Genomic DNA, 22,427 nt, shown 5'->3' with positions numbered 1-22,427 from the left:
TACCCGGGACAGCACTACCCGGACAGCACTACCCGGGACAGCACTACCCGGGACAGCACTACCCGGGACAGCACTACCCAGGACACCCCTACCCGGGAAGACGAAATACCGGACAGTGACTCAGAGTGGATGGGTGGAGACGAACCCCCACCCCAAAGTGCCATGGACTCAGAATGGGACGAAGAGCACGACACAACGCCACTGCTGTCACCAACACCCTCCACCATCGCAGAAACACTCACCACGGTTGGGCACTTTAGTGATGAGGCGTCTGGTACACTCACTGGTGCGCATAACACAGCCGTCCCGGTACAGCAGGTGGAGGTAGGAGCAGCAGAGGGACCGGGCGGTCGGAGGCAGCCCAGGCCAAGCGAACATCTGCCGCCCAGATGGATCCCGGGTTCCTGCAGTTACCACACCCACACATAGATCCGATGCAACCACCGACACGGAGACGAGCGAATAGGGTGACGGGTGGCTTGCGGCGGCTGCGGTCGCAGGTGGAGGAGTCCACCCGCGTCCAGGAGCTGGGAGTGGTCCCGGTCATGCGTGCCACCCAGGCTGACACCGCACGGGTGGCGTCCGCGGTGGAGGCAATGGGTGCGACGGTGTCAGACATGGGGAACGGTTTGCGAGGCCTGGGGCCTTCCGTGCAGGCGGCGTCTGTGGCCCAGGAAATGGCTGCCCTCTCACAGGAGGCCATGAGCCAGTGCCAGCGCCAGATGGCAAAGGCGCTCAACGCCATAGCCCAGTCTCAGCAGGCCATGGCCCAGTCTCAGCAGGCCACAGCCCAGTCTCTGCAGGCCATGGCCCAGTCTCTGCAGGCCATGGCCCAGTCTCAGCAGGCCATCGCTGAGGGCATCGGCGCCAGTGGCCATGTGCGAGCCGGCGTCGCACTGTCACAGACAGGGTTCGACAACCCCCTGGGCTCCATGGCTGCAAACCTGCAGACCCCTGTCGATACCAGCACGGGCCTCCAGGACTGGCAGCGCCAGATGTCGGGGGCGCGTCGGATGGCCAGTCCGTTCGCATCCCCCACCCATGTAGAGGCCTGGGGGCCATCGGGCACCCCGAAGGAGGAGGAGGTGGTGTGGTCCGTCCCGGCTCCCTCTGTAGGGGAGGTCCCGGTACACCGCGACACCTCGGACTCCCCCCCCTTCCGTCCCAGGTGCATCGGGTGGGCAACGGGCAGGACAGGCTGGCAGCTCACCATCCCAGTCGCCCGGGCCGCAGCCTGGCCCATCTAGGCCAGGACGCCCCAGTAAACGGCCGCCAAAGGGATCCAGTGTCAGAGGGCAGGAATCACAGGAGTCCACCTCCAGTTCTGCTGTACCGTCTGGGGAACCACGTAGACGTAGTCAAAGGGCCCGTAAGGCCAAACAATTAGACACTGAGTAAGTTGGCACGGGTGCAGGGCACAGATGAGATTTAGGGGCTAGGGCACGTGCATGAACTCCTTTGGTTATTAAAGTCAATGTTACACCTACCGAAGCTGCCTTTGTGCTCTGTCCAAAGTGTGCGGGCGTGTCATGTACGTTGAGTGCAAGTGTGTGTGTGACGGGTGGTCTTACCTCAGCCCCAGGTGAGTCTGCCCCCTTCCCCCTGGGCCGCCATCAACATCCCCCGGGCAGAGGACGGGACCGTGCGCTGCAGTGTCACAGCCGCATGCAGGGATGGTCCGGGTGGATGGTGGTACTGTGGCCATGGGTCAGACATAGTCCAACGATGTAGAGCCAGGAGCTCATCGGAGGTGGGTTGTCATCATCCTCCATGGCCTGCGATAGACACGCGTCCACCCGCAACTGGGTGAGCCCGGCCCGTTGTGCCGCCGGTGGATCGGCAATTGGGGGGGGGGGTGGTGTGCATGCGGGTGGGGTTGGGGAGGGGGGTGAGGGTGCTGGGTGGGTGGATGGGTGGGGGGTGTGAGTGGTCGGCTGTTGTCATGGTGTGCGGTCTGTGGCCATACTACCCGATTCCCACGCCCATCTAGTCAGTGAAGCGGGCGTCTATCAGTCTGTCCCGTGCCCGCTGGGCCAGCCGGTAACGGTGGACAGCCACCCGCCTGTGTCTACCCCGTCTGCCCTGACCATTGCCCCCATCCCCCTCATCTGGGGAGGACTGGGCCTCTTCCTGCTGCTCCTCCACTCCGCCCTCCTCTGCCTGCGGCACATCGCCCCTCTGCTGGGCTATGTTGTGCAGGACGCAGCACACCACAATGATGCGGCCGACCCTATCTGACCGATACTGGAGGGCGCCCCCAGAGAGGTCCAGGCACCTGAAACGCATCTTCAGCACGCCAAAGCACCTCTCGATCACTCTCCTTGTCGCTACATGGGCATCATTGTAGCGGTTCTCCGCCTCATTGCGTGGCCTCCGTATAGGCGTCATCAGCCACGATCGCAATGGGTAGCCCCTGTCGCCCAGCAACCAGCCCCTCAGCTGGGGATGGCGTCCCTCGTACATGCCGGGGATGGATGACCGCGACAACACGAATGAGTCGTGTACACTGCCTGGGTGACGGGCGCAGACGTGCAGGATCATCAAGCGGTGGTCGCAGACCACCTGTACGTTCATTGAATAGGTCCCCTTCCTATTAGTGAACACGGCCCTGTTATCTGCAGGTGGCCGCACGGCGACGTGCATCCCATCGATCGCGCCCTGGACCATGGGGAACCCGGCAACGGCAGAGAAGCCCACGGCCCGGGCATCTTGGCTGGCCCGGTCCACGGGGAAGCGGATGTAGCAGTGCGCCATGGCATAAAGGGCATCTGTCACTGCCCGGATGCACCGATGTCTGCGATATGCTGGACAGGTCCCCACTCGGTGCCTGGAATGACCCCGTTGCATAAAAGTTCAGGGCCACCGTAACCTTGACGGACACGGGGAGAGGGTGTCCCCCGCCAGTGCCACGCGGTGACAGGTGTGCCAGCAGGTGGCAGATGTGTGCCACGGTTTCCCGGCTCATCCGGAGTCTCCTCCTGCATTCCCGGTCCGTGAGGTCCTGGTATGACTGCCGGGGCCGGTACACACGGGGCGCCCTCGGGTGCCTCCGTTGCCGTGGGGCCGCGACGTCCTCCTCCCCCTCCTCGTCCTGTCGGTCAGGTGTCCCTCCAGCCTGGGCGGCTGCCGCCTGCCCCTCTGCGGCAGCCTGCGCCGCCTCTCTGGCACGCTCCTCCTCCTCATCCAGGGCAACATAGACATGAGCGGCTGCCACCACGGCGGCCAACATCGCTGGATGGTCTGAAAACATGACGGCCTGGTGGGGGGGAGGGGAACGACGACATGTCATCATTGCCCATATCCCCATCTCCCCCCAGCCAGGTGGCATGGACCGCATGGGTCCAACTGTTGGAGGCTGGCACCTGGCCAGGTGGACCAACTCATTTGCCCTCCCATCACGGACCCCCCCCCCAACCTCCACCCCGGCACGGACCCCCCCCCCAACCTCCACCCAGGCACGGACCCCCTCCAACCCCCAACCTCCACCCCAGCACGGACCCCCCCTCCCAACCTCCACCCCAGCACGGACCCCCCCCCCAACCTCCACCCCGGCACGGACCCCCTCCCCAACCTCCACCCCGGCTCGGACCCCCTCCCCAACCTCCACCCCAGCACGGACCCCCCCCAACCTCCACCCCAGCACGGACCCCCCCTCCCAACCTCCACCCCAGCACGGACCCCCCCCCAACCTCCACCCCAGCACGGACCCCCCTCCAACCTCCACCCCAGCACGGACCCCCCCCCCAACCTCCACCCCGGCACGGACCCCCCCCCCCCCAACCTCCACCCCGGCACGGACCCCCCCCCCAACCTCCACCCGAGCACGGACCCCCTTCCGGCACTCCCCCGGAGCCCAGCCTACTCTAACCACACCCCCCCCCCCGCCGCACACACACACACACACAAGCCGAGACACCCCTCTCCTCACGTAATCAGTCTGCGGCCACGCCATTTCCTGCCCAGAGCCAACCCCCCAGGCCGTCACTCACCTCCTCGCTGGTCGGCGTGAGCCTGGAGCACCGGGTCACGCCGATGAAAAGGAGGTTTGATTGACGTCGACGTGAACGGTCATCACGTCGACGGGGCTTTGGCCCATCCGGATGGGAGAATATCGGCAGGCCGAAAATCGGCTGCCTTGTGCAGACCCGTGACATTCTCCGCGGCAGCGGCGCCATTAACGCCCCGCCGACTTTTCTCCCTTCGGAGACTTCGGCGGGGGCGGGATTCACGGCGGCCAACGGCCATTCTCCGACCCGGCGGGGGGTCGGAGAATGACGCCCGTGAATTGGGAATGAGCAACAGGGACTGTGAAAGGGAGCTTTGTTTCAGCACAGAAGAGGGCAATTCTGCCCGCCTTGTGAATGCCAGATCTCTGCAAACACCTCAGCTAGTCCCACTTTCTGACTTGTCCCATAAATCTCCAACATGCTTTTGAAAGTCACAAATGATTCTGCCTGCACCAAACTCTGAGGCAGTGCACTCCAGATCTGAATCTCTCGTTGCATAACAAATGTTTTCCTCATAATCTTTGGTGCTTTTACCATTCACCATCAATCGGTGACCTCTGGTTCTCAATCCTTCCGCCAATGGAAACAGTTTCTCCCAATCCTTCCATAATTGTCCAGACATCTGAAGCACATATTAGTAGGCTCAAATGTATCCAAGATTGATTCCACCAATAAGCCTCCCAATTAATTCTCTGCAATTAAAGTAAAATAGAAGCAAAACATGCATAACGTATTGATCAATTCCGATGTTATGGATTCATTCACCTAACGAGGAAGTGGGCAGAGATGGGGAAAGTGATCCTGACGGGGTACCAAGAGTATATCTATAGTTATATACATAATTCTTTACCCCTCCGATCATTCTTCCTGGGTACCAATACAAACATTGGTCATCACACTTAATGCAGAGCAGGTAATTTTTCATGTGTCACTGAGCAATTTAAACAGGGGCAGATAGCAACCATCAAGCAGCCTGATTCTGGACTCACTTGATGCCTCAGCATACTCAATGGCAGCCAGTCAGGGAGTCTTGACATTTATTTCCCTCCCAAACATAGGCTCTCGCTGAATCTCATATACACCTTGTGAAAATAATGGAGAGGAAAGTGGGGGAAAAGTTGTGGCTGGGGAGGAGGGAAGGGGGAATTATAGCTCAGAATTTTTGGTCTTTAAGCTGAAACAAAGAAAAATGCTTACTGCAATCTATGCTTGAGCTTCAGTGAGTTGGTCTTACAAAATATTACAATATGATTTTCGTTCCGAGTCGGCCTCCCACGACACAGGTGGGGATACTCACGACTATACTAGTGAAGGGATGGGGCTGCTGGGCTAGACAACTAGCACAGAGTTGATCCCCATGGTGCAAACCATTGTCTTGCAAGACAGAAGGTTGCCAGTGAAGGACTCCACTCCCCATTGTTTATCTCAGACCTGCATAAAAGGAGCGTCTTCCCTTGCAAGTAGATTAAAATATGGAAGATGCGTGGCTGGCAGAAAAAGGGTTCCAAATGGCGAAATAGGACTGAGTATGATATGCAAAGCTGGCAAACAAAATGCCTGCACCTCCCATATGTTAGCTGTGGAATCAGTTGGTTCTTTTTCATTTAAAATATGTTCGGTACAGTACAAATCTCTCCCAAGAACTGACTCCACTGACATTTATTTTGTCACATGGATTTCAGAGCGAACATTCTGGCTTCTCAGCCTATCTCAGGAAGAACAGCATTGTGGTGGAGTGAGACAGGTCTCTGCACTTCATTGTGCCATTTCCTCAGCGATGGCTTTGCTCATCTTGTCCTTTAAGTATGCAACCTTTTGCCACTCTGACTTCAACTCCAGCCAATCATAGTATGGAACCTGCAGAGAGAAAAGATCCCAAGGAAGAGGGCAGAACAGTCAATAAAGAAGGTTATTTTCTCAACAGTCAAACTTTTCACATAAATAAAATAATTTATAGATACATAACTTATGCTGGAATCTAATAGAGGGGATCAGGTGTTTTATGTATCAAATAATGGACCTAGAAATGAGCTACAGGCTGGAATCTATTTGACATGTTCAAACAGTTTGCATGTAGAATAATGGATGCCTGGGATGAGTTAAAGGCCAAGATCTAATAGTGGGGTTTGGATTATTGATGCACATAATAATTGATACCCTGTGATGAGTTACAGTCTTGATATACATTTTTTAGATGGTTAACATGTAGAATAACTGATACCCGGAGGTTTGTTGCATACTAGAAAAAGTACAGCCGAGTGTGACTAAATGGCAGAAACCTGAAACAGAAACAGAATTATAGAACACAGCAGATCAGTCAGAATGTGGGGAAAGAACAGACAAGTAAACAACTTGACTGTAATCCATCATCAGGACTATGAACATCACTTAAATAAAATCAGAACAAAGGGCTGAGCGTGAACAAAGGGCTGAGAGTGAAGAGATAAAGCATTCATTGGAGCAAAGAGTGCAGTAAAATAGTTAAGTGGCTTAAGTGCTGTCTGCACAAGATGAAGGCAACAAGTTTACAAAATAAATTAAAAGCATGAGAGAAACACAGAAATGTGAATAGCAGATGCAATGACGGAAATTGACACCGACAAAATTGGATTCCAAGGACCCACACTCACCTTTCAGCACAGTGCACAGTATTATAATGGCTGGAGGGAGGGGGGGGGGGGGGGGGGGGGGGTTCTGCAACCCAAATATCGTTGCCACCATACCATCCCACGTTATTAAAGAAGGAAGTTATAGTTAAGGTGTGAAGTTATTAAAGGCAGTATCAAAGCCAAAGGGTCTGTGGTGTTGCAAAGAAATACAGTAACTGCTGCTCGAGTTTTGTTTTGATTCTTCTTAAATGTAATTGACTTCTCCAGTGCAGATAAAGGGATGATCCCAAAACATTGATCTGTATGGCACTCTCCATACATGCCGACTGACCCATTATATTGTTTTAGTGCAATTCTGTGCATTGTCCTTGCAAAACTGGAGCTGTGATTAAGAGTCTCACAGGACTTTAAAAGTATTTTTAAAAAACATTTTATAAATTTAGAGTACCCAATTCTTTCTTTTCCAATTAAGGGGCAATTTAGCATGGCCAATCCACCTACCCTGCATATCTTAGGGTCTTGGGGTGAGATCCACCTGCATATGGGGAGAATGTGCAGACTCCATGCAGACAGTGACCCAGGGCTGGGATGGAACCCGGGTCCTTAGCGGTGTGAGGCAGCTTTTATGCAGATTTGGACCTCTCTCGCAAGTTGGGATATACGTGCTACATCTTGTTGGTCATGGCAGTGGATAGCCGCAACACACTTCTGGACTTAGAGAAAGATTGAGCCCTGCCACTTCTCAAAAACAGTTGGAGGCTTACATCCACGATCAAGAATCCAGCGGCTTGCAAATGCCGACGAGCCATAGCGAAGCGTCCCAGTAGGTCCCGGCTCCGTGAGGTGTAGTTTGGGAATTCCCGAGCCACAAATGCCAACCTGTGAAGTTAAAAGAATTCAAATTGAGAATCAAATCAAAACTAAGAAGGGACAAAGGCAACAATATAAAGAAAACTCTAAGAGAACAGCAGAGAATGCAAAATTCTTAGATTTAGATTTATTAGATCCATTGTCACATGTATCGAGGTAAAGTGAAAAGTATTGTTCTGCGTACAGTCCAGACAAATTGTTCCATACATGAAAAACATAGGACATATGATAAATACACAATGTGAATACATAGACATAGATATTGGGTGAAGCATACAGAGTATAGTGCTACAACAGTAGAGAAGATGTGTACAGAGATCAGTTCAGTCCCTAAGAGGGTCATTTAGGAGTTTGTAACAGCGGGGATGAAGCTGTTTTTGAATCTGTTAGTGGATATTCTCAGACGTTTGTATCTCCTGCCCGATGGAAGAGGTTGGAAGAGAGAATAACCCGGGTGGGAGGGGTCTTTGAATATGCTGCCTGATTTCCCAAGGCAGCGGGAGGTGTAGACAGAGTCAATGGATGGGAGGCGGGTTTGTGTGATGGACTGAGCTATGCTCAAAACTCTGTCATTTCTTACGGTCTTGGGCCGAGCAGTTGCCATACCAAGCTGCGATGCAGCCAGATAGGATGCTTTCTATTGTGCATCCGTAAAAATTGATAAGAGTCAATGTGGACATGCCGAATTTCCTGAGTTTTCTAAGGAAGTATAGGAGTTGTTGTGCTTTCTTGACTGTAGCATTGACGTGGGTGGACCAGGACTGTTGGTGATGTGCACACCTAGGAGTTTTAAGCTGTCAACCATCTCCACCTTGGCACCATTGATGCCCCCCCAGAACATATCCCTTGAGCTGTTGCACATCAGTTTGTATGTTAACCTCTTTACACACCACTGAGATTGTTTACGGCCCTCCTCATTGATGGCTTAAACCTCCTACTTTTGTATCGGCACCAAATTTCAACGTTAGGTTCCCATGTTCAAATCCGAACCACCTACAAATATTGAAAAAAAACAGCAAAGACCCCTCTCCGTCTCTGCCTGAATACTGATTGTCTTAGCTTGTTTATTAAAGAGGAAAGATAGGAATTTAGACTACCAGGTGAAGTGTCGATCAAGCAAACTGGATGGTACGCGATACAGAAAAGTCTTATTTTCTTGCACATTTTGCCGGAGTATTACTGAATACGCCACAGGTTACTGAAGGGTTCAATCTCTGTAAAGTACTATATTAAAGGCAGTTTTATTGAGTTCCTGTGTGTGGTATTGTGAAAGTTCAATCTTCTCTACTTATAAAAAATATTGAAACAGTACAGCATGAATTCAGAAACTAGCAGTAGTTATACACAACTATACACAAACTCCTTGTGGCAAATACTGAAACCTGTGCAACCAATGGTGTCACTCGCGCATGCTCACACATGCTAAAGATACCCATACATATAATCAAGTAGGAAGATGCTTACCATAACAGTTTCCACACACCCCTCCCCCACCGCTAAATTTCAATCCACTTTAAGGAAAGAAACATGACACTCATGTCTCAACTATATGTCAGTCTTTCAGGAACTTTGCAACGCCGCTGTGATCTACAAAGAACCATAGGTGACTCAGTGGACTCTGATGAAATTTGGGTCAGCTGCGCTGGACTTGTGGCCGCATGAGTAGATTTCATAGAATTTACAGTACAGAAGGAGGCCATTCGGCCCATCGAGTCTGCACCGGCTCTTGGAAAGAGCACACGACCCAAGGTCAACAGCTCCACCCTATCCCCATAACCCAGTAACCCCACCCAACACTAAGGGCAATTTTGGACACTAAATGCAATTTTTCATGACCAATCCACCTAACCTGCACATCTTTGGACTGTGGGAGGAAACCGGAGCACCCGGAGGAAACCCACGCACACACGGGGAGGATGTGCAGACTCCGCACAGACAGTGACCCAAGCCGGAATCGAACCTGGGACCCTGGAGCTGTGAAGCAATTGTGCTATCCACAATGCTACCGTGATGGCCCAAGATTGGGTGTTTGTGATTGAATGTCCCACATCCTCTCTTGGAGTAGAGTCCACTGAATGCCCTGAACAACAGGACCAACTTCCTGTTGAATTTCCACAGCAGCATTTCCTTCTGCAGTGCAATCCTGAAACTTAGGTGTCTCAGAGTCGTGGCGTAGATGAATGTGATCTTTGTGTCTGCAAATGACTGCCATTAGTTAGTTCTACGACTACAGATACTGGCCCACTTTGGTTCAGAATAACTCCAGGCAGCCATCGTTGGTTACAGCAAAAATTCTTTACTTGGGACACAGTAATTTGGATTGAAATGCCTCTCTTTAGCACGGTAGTCAGGTCCTCCTTCTGCTTTTCCTGTCTCCTTCCCACTCTCACTTTGACATCTGGATGTAGCAGATCCAAGTGAGACTCTGACTTCCTACCCAACAGCATCTCAGCCAGAGAGAGTCCTGTTGGTGTTTGTGGCACAATATGGCACTGAAACAAGAACCGTGAGAGCTTAGTTCCCAAAGTACCACCAGTCATTCTCTTCAATCATTCTTTCAGTTTCTGTACAGCTTGCTCTGCTAAACCATCCAACGCTGGATGAAAAGGTTCAGTGCTCAGTTGGCGTATTCCATTTCTTTGCATAAACTCTTGGGACAAATCACTCGTAACTTTGTCCCTTATAAGAAACAAGAAGATCTGGTAAACCATGAGTTGCAAAAACTTGGCGTAGCTTCTCTATTGTAATGGGAGCTGTAATGTTGCTCATGATGTGTATTTCTAAACACTTAGAATGCGCATACATGTTGACTAAAAACGTTATGACCATAAAAGTCCACAGGAAGTCTTGACCAGAGATGGTCAGGTCACTTCAAAGGATAGTGTGGTGCATGTGGTGACATCTTGTGGTTTATCTGATACAGATCAGGATTTTGCCTTGTTCTCCAAGTCCTGATCCATATTAAGCCACCAAACATACGTCCTTGCTGAACCTTTAATTCGGGAGGTACCTGGATGAGCTTCATCCACGACTTGTGAACAACCAGGAGGTGAAATGACCATTCTAGATCCCCAAAGAATGCAACCATCCTAAGCACTCAGCTCATCTTTGTGTTTTACAAATGGTCTCAGTTCATCTCTCTCTCTATAACAGGAGGCCATCCTAGCATAAGGAATCTTCTCACCCAGGCCAGGAATGGATCCCGGGCTGTCCATTGTTTCATCGGTTTGGCAGTTACAAAAGATTTTGAAAGCAAGGCAAAGGTCTCCGGAGGAAAAACTGTCTTGGTCGGCACATCCGGTAAAGGAAGACAACTTAGTGCGTTTACATTGTCCCTCACTGCCCTGTACACAATGTTGTACTGGTCGGCTAACAATGTGAGAGCCCAGCGCTGTAATCTCGCCGAGATTACGGCTTGTAGTCTACACATAAGGTGAATGAACACCCATAAAGGTACTGATGAAACCATTTCACGGAGAGAACGATGGCAAGACTTTCCTTGTCTAGCTGCAAATATCCCGTGTCCTCTGAGGTCAGTGTGTGATGCATATCCAATGAGGTTTTCTGACCCGTCCTCCATCACATGAGAGAGAGTACTGTCCTGACTCCATAAGGCGAGGTGTCACATCACAGAATGAGCTCTTTATCCTGATCACAATGAACCAGCAGATTAGTTGATTGTAGCAACATCCTTACATCCTTGAAAGTTTTCTCTTGTGTAGACCCGCCTTCCATTTGGTCTCTTGGTGAAACATCGGACACAGTGGTGCTAACACTGTTGAAAGGTCTGGCAGAATCTTCCCCCAGTAGTTCACCAAGCCAAGAAATGGTCTGATAGCGTGGAACTTTTTCCTCCACAGGGGACAGACCCTGCAATGTGAATCTATGACCCAAATAATCTATACTCTGTGCCTGGAAGATGTACTTAATAGGCTACAGATGCAGACCTGTCTCTGAAAATCTCTTTAACATTTGATTTAGGTTGTTGATTTGTTCCTCCTCCGTTTTCCCTGTGATCAGGATAGCATCCAAATAAATTGCCACATGGGGAATCCGCTGCAACAGGTTGTCCATTGTTCTTTGAAAAGTCTCCAGACTGGAAGATAGCCCCAAATCCTGACAGTTATATTGGAACAAACGTCCTGTGGGTGTTGATTGTGATCTACTGTTTTGAGTCCTCCTCTAACAAAAGCTGCTGGTATGGTTTACTCGTGTCAAGTTTTGAAAAAGACTTGCCCCCTGCAAGGGTTCAAACTGGATTCTCTACACTTGGCAACAGGTAAGTGTCCAGCGTGGAAACCCGATTAACGGTAAGTTTGTAATCCTCACATATGCACACAATACCATCACTTTTAAGAACCAGTACAATTGGAGTTCCCAAACGTGAAAACTAAATGGGCTCAATGATTCCCAGCCTCTGCAGCCACTCCAACTCCTTCTCCACTTTGGCTTTCATGGCGTAGGGCACTGTCCTGGGCTTGAAAAAGCGAGGAGTAGCCTGGGATGTACGAACAATTTAACTGTAGTGCAAAGCAATGTACCCAATTAGTCTTTGAAACCCTCAGAATATTTCTGAAAGACATCCCTGTCACTTTTGTGTGCTTTATCACAAGCGAGTTCAGTTGCATTTTCTTGAGCCAATCACCCCCGAGTAAACTAGGCCCCTTTACTACCAGGAGACATGCTCTTGTTTCTTGGCTGTGATATGCAATATCTTTCTCTAAATGTTCCAAGCAATGGTATAATATTGCCAGTGTGCCTCCAAAGGTTGATCGCTGCCTGAGGAGGGGCTAGCACCTGCTTAGAGCACTAAATCTTCCCAAGGCTCCTCACTGATGACAGATGCAGAGGCCCCTGTATCCACCTCCATCTTACTTTTCTGTCCATCGACCTCCACTTTAGCATAGGTAGTTCCACACACACCTCACTCATTTTAAACATGTTGTAGGAGGACTCCTCTTCATGCTATGAGCTTTCTAGGTGATGCATGGCAGACTGCGGATTCTTTGAATTTCCCTATCCAGCCTTTGACTTGGTCTTAGCGCTTCGCCCCTTTTAGCCAAATGTCCCTTTTTGTTGCAATTGTGACAGATATCGTCCATGAATTTACAATGATTTGCATCGTGTGTGCCTCTGCACGGGAAGCATTCCACGGCTTTTGCATTTTTATTTGCTGGTTTTTTTCTTACATGATGCCTCACCATTGACTTTCGGAATATCTTTTGCATTGTTGTCAGCCATTTCCATGCCCTGAGAAACTTCCAGAGCCTTCTTGAAGGTCAATGTGGCTTCTCCTAACAAGCAGTGCTGCATGTTATCTTCATTAATGCCACAGACTAATCTGTCCCAGAGCATGACCTCTAATACTGCCCCAAACTCTCAATGCTCAAAGAGTTGATGCAATTCAGCCACAAACTGACTGTCCTGCCTTATGAAAATGACTATGTTGGAAATCACTGAGGGTTTTGTAATTCCGAATGATGCAACTAACTCTGCAAATGAAGTATCCCCTGGTTTCCGTGATGTTGCTAAATTCCTCATTAGCTTGTAAGCCTTTGCCCCACACAAACATTCAGGAGAATTGAGTGTTGTTTAGCCACATCTGTAGTTCCATTCACCAGGATAAAGTGTCCTAACTTCCACATATTCATTCCAGTCCTCGTGCCCTCCACAAACTCACTGATAGTCCTGAACTTAGCCATGGCCACTGATTTGTTTTTTAGTCCCGAACATAGCCATGGCCACCGACTTGTTTTTTTGTCAATAAACTCATGAAAACACCGCTGGTTAGAGCTTTCCACCGCCGTTCACATACAAACTAGCTATTCACTGTACATGTTCGTATTGCCATGCTGCACCTTGAATTTTTCTTGTCCTCTTTAATCCTTGTCGCCAAAAAGATGTGGGACCTTGACCACATAGTAGGTACTTGAAAGCATTGTGAAAGTTCAATCTTTTTATAATATTGAAATAACAGTACAGCATGGATTCAGAAACTAGCAGCAGTTATACACAACTATACACAAGTTCCTCATGGCAAATACTGAAACCCGTTCATGCCCATGCTACTGATGACGTCACTTGCTCATGCTTATACTTGCTAAAGACATCCATACATATTGTGATGAACATAGGGATTTCAGATATATTATATTATGTGTATTTGGTGCAGTAAGGGTTAATACTTCAGTATGTGACTGCTGCGGTAATGTTTTAAAAATCCTGATTTACAAGACCAGCAGACGCTTTGGCTACAGAGGTGTTAAAGCATCATAAAAAATGAAATCATAATTCATTCCAACCATGTATATTGTTTACCTGAAGTTGGACTAATGGAATTTTGTTTATATAAAGAAGGTTCCCTGGAGATAATTAGAGGCATTGCATAGAGTCTTAGTAAGATGATGTAGTTAATGGGAGGAGCAAGGGGTTGAAGAAGTCAGGTGTTAAGTTTACAGTTTTGAGTTCAGTTAAAGCTCTGTCTGTGAACAGACCAGCAACTTCTCTCAAAACAGTTCAGATTTGGCCTGTGAACAGAACACCAACTAAAAGGCTGACAGGTTGAACAGTAGACTGACCCAGACAAGAGGCTACAGGCATTTTCCTGACCAGGTTTCTCTCTCTCTCCAATCAGTCTTTTAAAAGGAACTCTATTCACGTGACCCTGTGTTTGCTAACCGTATTTAGAAGTGGATGTTGACCTGAGGTGGGTTTTGCTTGAGTGGAGATTAAAAGATAACAGTTAGGAGTTAAAAGATTTAATTTCATTGCTCAGCATTGTTTAACTGGTAATTGTAAGCTATTTTCTTTTATGATACTGTGCTTACAATAAAATTTTAATATATGTTTTAATGCACCACATCCCTTCACTCCTGGAGTGAAGTATCATAAGAACTAGAAGCAGGAGTAGGCCATCTGGCCCCTCGAGCCTGCTCCACCATTCAATGAGATCATGGCTGATCTTTTGTGGACTCAGCTCCACTTTCCGGCCCGAACACCATAACCCTTAATCCCTTTATTCTTCAAAAAACTATCTATCTTTATCTTAAAAATATTTAATGAAGGAGCTTCTACTGCTTCACTGGGCACTTCCATAGATTCACAACCCTTTGGGTGAAGAAGTTCCTCCTAAACTCAGTCCTAAATCTACTTCCCCTTATTTTGAGGCTATGCCCCCTAGTTCTGCTTTCACCCACCAGTGGAAACAACCTGCCCGCTTCTATCCTACCTATTCCCTTCATAATTTTATGTTTCTATAAGATCCCACCTCATCCTTCAAAATTCCAATGAGTACAGTCCCAGTCTACTCAACCTCTCCTCGTAATCCAACCCCTTCAGCTCTGGGATTAACCCAGTGAATCTCCTCTGCACACCCTCCAGTACCAGTACGTCCTTTCTCAAGTAAGGAGACCAAAACTGAACACAATACTCCAGGTGTGGCCTCACTAACACCTTATACAACTGCAGCATAACCTCCCTAGTCTTAAACCCCATCCCGCTAGCAATGAAGGACAAAATTCCATTTGCCTTCTTAATCACCTGTTGCACCTGTAAACCAGCTTTTTGCGACTCATGCACTAGCACACCCAGGTCTCTCTGCACAGCAGCATGTTTTAATATTTTATCATTTAAATAATAATCCCTTTTGCTGTTATTCCTACCAAAATGGATAACCTCACATTTGTCAACATTGTATTCCATCTGCCAGACCATAGCCCATTCACTTAGCCTATCCAAATCCCTCTGCAGACTTCCGGTATCCTCTGCACTTTTTGCTTTACCACTCATTTTAGTGTCATCTGCAAACTTGGATACATTTCCTTGGTCCCCAACTCCAAATCATCTATGTAAATTGTGAACAATTGTGGGCACAACACTGACCCCTGAGGGACACCACTAGTTACTGATTGCCAACCAGAGAAACACCCATTAATCCCCACTCTTTGCTTCCTATTAATTAACCAATCCTCTATCCATGTTACTACTTTACCCTTAATGCCGTGCATCTTTATCTTATGCAGCAACCTTTTGTGTGGCACCTTGTCAAAGGCTTTCTGGAAATCCAGATATACCACATCCATTGGCTCCCCGTTATCTACCTCACTGGTAATGTCCTCAAAAAATTCCACTAATTCCCTTTATGAACCCATGCTGCGTCAGCCCAATCGGACAATTTCCATCCAGATGCCTCACTATTTTTTCCTTGATGGTGTCATGTGAGGGTACCTTTAAGACATGGATGTTTAAGCAATGTGTCAAACAGTGGTGTCACGTTTGCTAATTTCCAATCCACCGGGACCACCCCAGAGTCTAGTGAATTTTGGTAAATTATCATTAGTGCATTTGCAATTTCCCTAGCCATCTCTTTTAGCACTCTGGGATGCATTCCATCAGGGCCAGGAGACTTGTCTACCTTTAGCCCCATTAGCTTGCCCATCACTACCTCCTTAGTGATAAAAATCCTCTCAAGGTCCTCACCTGTCATAGCCTCATTTCCATCAGTCACTGGCATGTTATTTGTGTCTTCCACTGTGAAGACCGACCCAATAAACCTGTCCAGTTCCTCAGCCATTTCCTCATCCCCCATTATTAAATCTCCCTTCTCATCCTCTAAAGTACCAAGATTTACCTTAGCCACTCTTTTTTGTTTTATATATTTGTAGAAACTTTTACTGTCTGTTTTTATATTCTGAGCAAGTTTACTCTCATAACCTATTTTACTCTTCTTTATAGCTTTTTTAGTAGCTTTCTGTTGCCCCCTAAAGATTTCCCAGTCCTCTAGTCTCCCACTAATCTTTGCTACTTTGTATGCTTTTTCCTTCAATTTGATACTCTCCCTTATTTCCTTAGATATCCACGGTCGATTTTCCCTCTTTCTACCGTCCTTCCTTTTTGTTGGTATAAACCTTTGCTGAGCACTGTGAAAAATCGCTTGGAAGGTTCTCCACTGTTTCACCATAAAGTCTTTGCTCCCAGTCTACCTTAGCTAGTTTTTCTCTCATCCCATTGTAATCTCCTTTGTTTAAGCACAAAATACTAGTGCTTGATTTTACCTTCTCACCCTCCATCTGTATTTTAAATTCCACCATATTGTGATCGCTCCTTCCGAGAGGATCCCTAACTATGAGATCCTGAATCAATCCTGTCTCATTACACAGGACCAGATCTAGGACTGCTTGTTCCCTCGTAGGTTCCATTACATACTGTTCTAGGAAACTATCGCGGATACATTCTATAAACTCCTCCTCAAGGCTGCCTTGACCGACCTGGTTAAACCAATCAACATGTAGATTAAAATCCCCCATGATAACTGCTGTACCATTTCTACATGCATCAGTTATTTCTTTGTTTATTGCCTGCCCCACCATAATGTTATTATTTGGTGGCCTATAGCCTACTCCTATCAGTGACTTTTTCACCTTACTATTCCTGATTTCCACCCAAATGGATTCAACCTTATTCTCCATAGCACCGATGTCATCCCTTACTGTTGCCCGGATGTCATCCTTAAATAACAGAGCTACACCACCTCCCTTACCATCCACTCTGTCCTTCCGAATAGTTTGATACCCTTGGATATTTAACTCCCAGTCGTGACCATCCTTTAACCATGTTTCAGTAATGGCCACTAAATCATAGTCATTCACGATGATTTGCGCCATCAACTCATTTACCTTATTCCGAATACTACGAGCATTCAGGTAAAGTACACTTATGTTGGCTTTTTTACGTCTGTTCTGAATCTTAACACCTCTATCAGTAACCTCTCCTAAGTTATATTTCCTCTTAACCTTTCTCCTAATTTTCCTTGTCGTTGAACCAATATCTTCATGTAACAACCTGCCGCGTTGCTTACCATTAATGTTTTCACTTCCCGTTTTATTCCTTTTAGTATTCCTGGTCCTATTCACTGAGCTCCTCTCAGTCACTGTACCTTGTACTGTCGCCCTTTTTGATTTTTGACGATGGCTTCTCTGCCTTACACTTTCCCCCTTACTGCCTTTTGTTTCTGTCCCTGTTTTACTACCTTCCAACTTCCTGCTTCGGTTCCCATCCCCCTGCCACATTAGTTTAAACTCTCCCCAACAGCTCTAGCAAACACCCCCCTAGGATATTGGTTCCAGTCCTGCCCAGGTGCAGACCGGTTTGTACTGGTCCCACCTCCCCCAGAACTGGTTCCAATGCCCCAGGAATTTGATTCCCTCCCTCGTGCACCATCTCTCGAGCCATGCATTCATCCTTTTTATCCTGACATTCCTACTCGGACTAGCTCGTGGCACTGGTAACAATCCTGAGATTACTACCTTTGAGGTCTGACTTTTTAGTTTAACTCCTAACTCCCTGAATTCAGCTTGTAGGACCTCGTCCCGTTTTTTACCTATATCGTTAGTGCCTATGTGCACCACGACAGCTGGCTGTTCACCCTGTATCCTTTCCTCACAGTTACAAATTAAATTAAATATTCAGGTTTCTGTCCAGTATCCTAGCAACTGTTGGGATCTGGTCCAGTATCGTAATAAAATAATTAAATAGGGAAATGCTTACTGTAACATTCTATAACACCATGCTAACTAGGAATATACACAGTTCTTGCATTTACATTTAGTGTAGTCTTGGTGGCGACTAGGGGATTTTCACAGTAACTTCATTGCTGTGTTAATGTAAGCCTACTTGTGACAATATTAAAGATTAAACATTACTAAAATTCCACTCAATATAAAATGGACCATTTCCATCGTCAATAATTTCTATCAAATGTACATTCACTCCTTACCTCTTGGCTCCAAAGGGCAGGGACTTTGTCCCTTCTGGCTGAGGTATGTGCGAAGCTGTGTATTCGTGCACAGCAAGAGGCCTATTCTCAGAATCAATCAAAATTTCTCCATCTGCACACAAAGAAGGAAACAGTAACTATCCACCATCGATAGCGTTCTAATTGCAGTGCCACGGAGCACAAGCACGTCACAACCCACACTTGAAGTCAGGAGTTCCCTGTCTCGGCCAAGCCGAGATAAGACAAGCCACTGTGAAGAAAGAAAACAACTATTAAAGTTGTTAATGATTTAATATTGATGATCACCTGTGTTAGCCATGTTCAGTCAGGTTATTTGAGAGAATAGTACCGTATCATGTTGAAACGGCCAATAAGGAACAGCTGTTGTTCTGAAAACAAATGCAGCAGCCATTTTGCACCAGTAACATTGCACAAACAGCAATAAATGAGCAGCTATTTTAATACCGATTAAGAGATAATGTTGGTCAATTAATTGGGAGAACTCTGCACTTCCTTAAATAGCTTGTCATGGGATTTCTAATGTCACAGACATGGAGATGCCGCCATTGGACTGGGGTGAGCACAGTAAGAAGTCTCACAGCTTCATCAGATGAAGGAGCAGCGCTCCGAAAGCTTGTGAATTCAAATAAACCTGTTGGACTTTAACTTGGTGTTGTGAGACTTATAATAGAACATAGAAAATACAGCACAGAACAAGCCCTTCGGCCCACGATGTTGTGCCAAACCTTTGTCCTAGATTAATCATAGATTATCATTGAATTTACAGTGCAGAAGGAGGCCATTCGGCCCTTTGAGTCTGCACCGGCACTTGGAAAGAGCACCCTACCCAAACTCAACACCTCCACCCAACACCAAGGGCAATTTGGACATTAAGGGCAATTTATCATTGGCCAATTCACCTAACCCGCACATCTTTGGACTGTGGGAGGAAACCGGAGCACCCGGAGGAAACCCACGCAGACACGGGGAGGACGTGCAGACTCCGCACAGACAGTTACCCAAGCCGGAATCGAACGTGGGACCCTGGAGCTGTGAAGCAATTGTGCTATCCACAATGCTACCGTGCTGCCATTAAGAACAAATAAATCTACACTATATAATTTTACCGTAATCCATGTACCTATCCAATAGCTGCTTGAAGGTCCCTAATGTTTCCGACTCAACTACTTCCACAGGCAGTGCATTCCATGCCCCCACTACTCTCTGGGTAAAGAACCTACCTCTGATATCCCTCCTATATCTTCCACCTTTCACCTTAAATTTATGTCCCCTTGTAATGGTTTGTTCCACCCGGGGAAAAAGTCTCTGACTGTCTACTCTATCTATTCCCCTGATCATCTTATAAACCTCTATCAAGTCGCCCCTCATCCTTCTCCGTTCTAATGAGAAAAGGCCTAGCACCCTCAACCTTTCCTCGTAAGACCTACTCTCCATTCCAGGCAACATCCTGGTAAATCTCCTTTGCACCTTTTCCAAAGCTTCCACATCCTTCCTTAAATGAGGCGACCAGAACTGTACACAGTACTCCAAATGTGGCCTTACCAAAGTTTTGTACAGCTGCATCATCACCTCACGGCTCTTAAATTCAATCCCTCTGTTAATGAACGCGAGCACACCATAGGCCTTCTTCACAACTCTATCCACTTGAATGGCAACTTTCAAAGATGTATGAACATAGACCCCAAGATCTCTCTGCTTCTCCACATTGCCAAGAACTCTACCGTTGACCCTGTATTCCGTATTCATATTTGTCCTTCCAAAATGGACAACCTCACACTTTTCAGGGTTAAACTCCATCTGCCACTTCTCAGCCCAGCTCTGCATCCTATCTATGTCTCTTTGCAGCCGACAACAGCCCTCCTTACTATCCACAACTCCACCAATCTTCGTATCGTCTGCAAATTTACTGACCCACCCTTCAACTCCCTCATCCAAGTCATTAATGAAAATCACAAACAGCAGAGGACCCATAACTGATCCCTGCGGTACGCCACTGGTAACTGGGATCCAGGCTGAATATTTGCCATCCACCACCACTCTCTGACTTCTATCGGTTAGCCAGTTCGTTATCCAACTGGCAAAATTTCCCACTATCCCATGCCTCCTTACTTTCTGCATAAGCCTACCATGGGGAACTTTATCAAATGCCTTACTAAAATCCATGTACACTACATCCACTGCTTTACCTTCATCCACATGCTTGGTCACCTCCTCAAAGAATTCAATAAGACTTGTAAGGCAAGACCTACCCCTCACAAATCCGTGCTGACTATCCCTAATCAAGCAGTGTATTTCCAGATGCTCAGAAATCCTATCCTTCAGTACCCTTTCCATTACTTTGCCTACCACCGAAGTAAGACTAACTGGCCTATAATTCCCAGGGTTATCCCTAGTTCCTTTTTTGAACAGGGGCACGACATTCGCCACTCTCCAATCCCCTGGTACCACCCCTGTTGACAGTGAGGACGAAAAGATAATTGCCAACGGCTCTGCAATTTCATCTCTTGCTTCCCATAGAATCCTTGGATATGTCCCGTCAGGCCCGGGGGACTTGTCTATCCTCAAGTTTTTCAAAATGCCCAACACATCTTCCTTCCTAACAAGTATTTCCTCGAGCTTACCAGTCTGTTTCACACTGTCCTCTCCAACAATATGGCCCCTCTCATTTGTAAATACTAAAGAAAAGTACTCTTTCAAGACCTCTCCTATCTCTTCAGACTCAATACACAATCTCCCGCTACTGTCCTTGATCGGACCTACCCTCGCTCTAGTCATTCTCATATTTCTCACATATGTGTAAAAGGCCTTGGGGTTTTCCTTGATCCTACCCGCCAAAGATTGTTCATGCCCTCTCTTAGCTCTCCTAATCCAAAAGAGAAAAGAAGAAGACAGCAGCAGCAGCCCAGGGGGGGCGGGGGGGGGGGGGGGGGGGAGGAACCAGAGGGATTCTCAGGGATGTTAATATATAAGTATATAAGTATAATATGTATAGGTTGTTGTTATAGATAATTGTATATTGGACTGTTAAAACATATTTTTGGAGAATATTTATCTGGGACAAGGCAGTTGCCATTTAGTTTTGCTTTTGTTTTTGTTTATATATTATTTATTTCTTGTTTATAAAACTGGCCATTGTTATTTATATTGTTATATTACTGTGTAAAGGATACACAATGTACTGTGATGGTTGGCCAAAAATTTTCAATAAAATATTTTTTAAAAAAAGAAGTACAGATAAACTGTACTTCACTTAGAAGGAGTGCTTGAGGCCTCGAATGGTAAAAAGGGGGAAGAGGTATTGTATCGCCTTGCTTGAACAGAAAGGTCGTGAAGTGAGGGAGTATTAGGAGTGACTGAGGAGTGGATCGTGGCATCGTCAAGGGAACAGGCTCTTCAGATTGCTGAAAGGGGAGGGCAGGAGAAGATGTACATTCCCTATACTGGTGACCTTATGCCAAAAGTCTCCTGATATATTGCTTTATCCTTTCGCTGCTGATCTTTAGTTTATATCCCTCTCTTTACATCATGTTAAAGGAAGACACCAGGGATAACACAAAACTGTTTTGCTACTGTGCTTGTGAGTCAGCAAATTTATGTTGGAATAGATCTGGATTGCTCTAGTAGAGTTGGCACATACGCAATGGCTCAAATGTCCTTCTGTGCTGTAAATCACTGATATTGATGTGGTCAGAACAGAGTCAAAATACTGATTTTTAAAAGTTGCACTGAATGCATGGGGGTATAAATCACCTTTGATTTCAGAATTATTCAATCAATAATAATCCATCAACAAAAAGTTACTTGGAGTATTGCATGCTGCATCTCAAGCAGCAATGACCAATTAATCTATTTTTGATAAACTAGGTAAATGTTTCCTCAACCGGCATGGTGGCACAATGGTTGTCACCGCTTCCTCACAGCACCAGGGACCCTGGTTCAGTTCCGGCCTTGGGTGACTATGTGGAGTTTGTACATTCTCCCCAAATCTGCATGGGTTACCTCCAGGTGCTCCAGTTTCCTCCCACAATCCAAAGATGTGCTGATGAGGTGGATTGGCCATACTAAATTGCCCCTTAGTGTCCAAACTTAAGGTGGGTTACGGGGACAGGGCAGAGAAGTGAGCTTAGGAAGGGTGCTCTTTCGGAG

At 47.3% G+C, this 22,427-nt stretch overlaps 1 protein-coding gene across 2 annotated transcripts in view; it reads right to left on the bottom strand.

The window, feature by feature from the left end:
* Window positions 1-5,651: 5,651 nt before the first annotated feature.
* The window catches only part of tbrg4 (transforming growth factor beta regulator 4), a 53,474-nt gene continuing 36,698 nt past the window's right edge, over window positions 5,652-22,427 (bottom strand). For both annotated transcript variants that reach the window (XM_072468156.1, XM_072468157.1), the window contains exons 9-11: window positions 18,261-18,372; window positions 7,381-7,495; window positions 5,652-5,864 (exon numbers count right to left, since the gene is read on the bottom strand). In XM_072468156.1, coding sequence (XP_072324257.1) covers window positions 5,763-5,864; window positions 7,381-7,495; window positions 18,261-18,372 — 329 coding nt within the window. In that variant the 3' untranslated portion in view covers window positions 5,652-5,762. The remainder of the gene's footprint in view (window positions 5,865-7,380; window positions 7,496-18,260; window positions 18,373-22,427) is intronic.

This window comes from Scyliorhinus torazame, chromosome 11 (genome assembly GCF_047496885.1).
Source record: "Scyliorhinus torazame isolate Kashiwa2021f chromosome 11, sScyTor2.1, whole genome shotgun sequence".
Lineage (NCBI taxonomy): Eukaryota > Metazoa > Chordata > Chondrichthyes > Carcharhiniformes > Scyliorhinidae > Scyliorhinus > Scyliorhinus torazame.
Note: the sequence above shows the minus strand (reverse complement) of the source record. Positions and strands in the feature narration are given on the sequence as shown.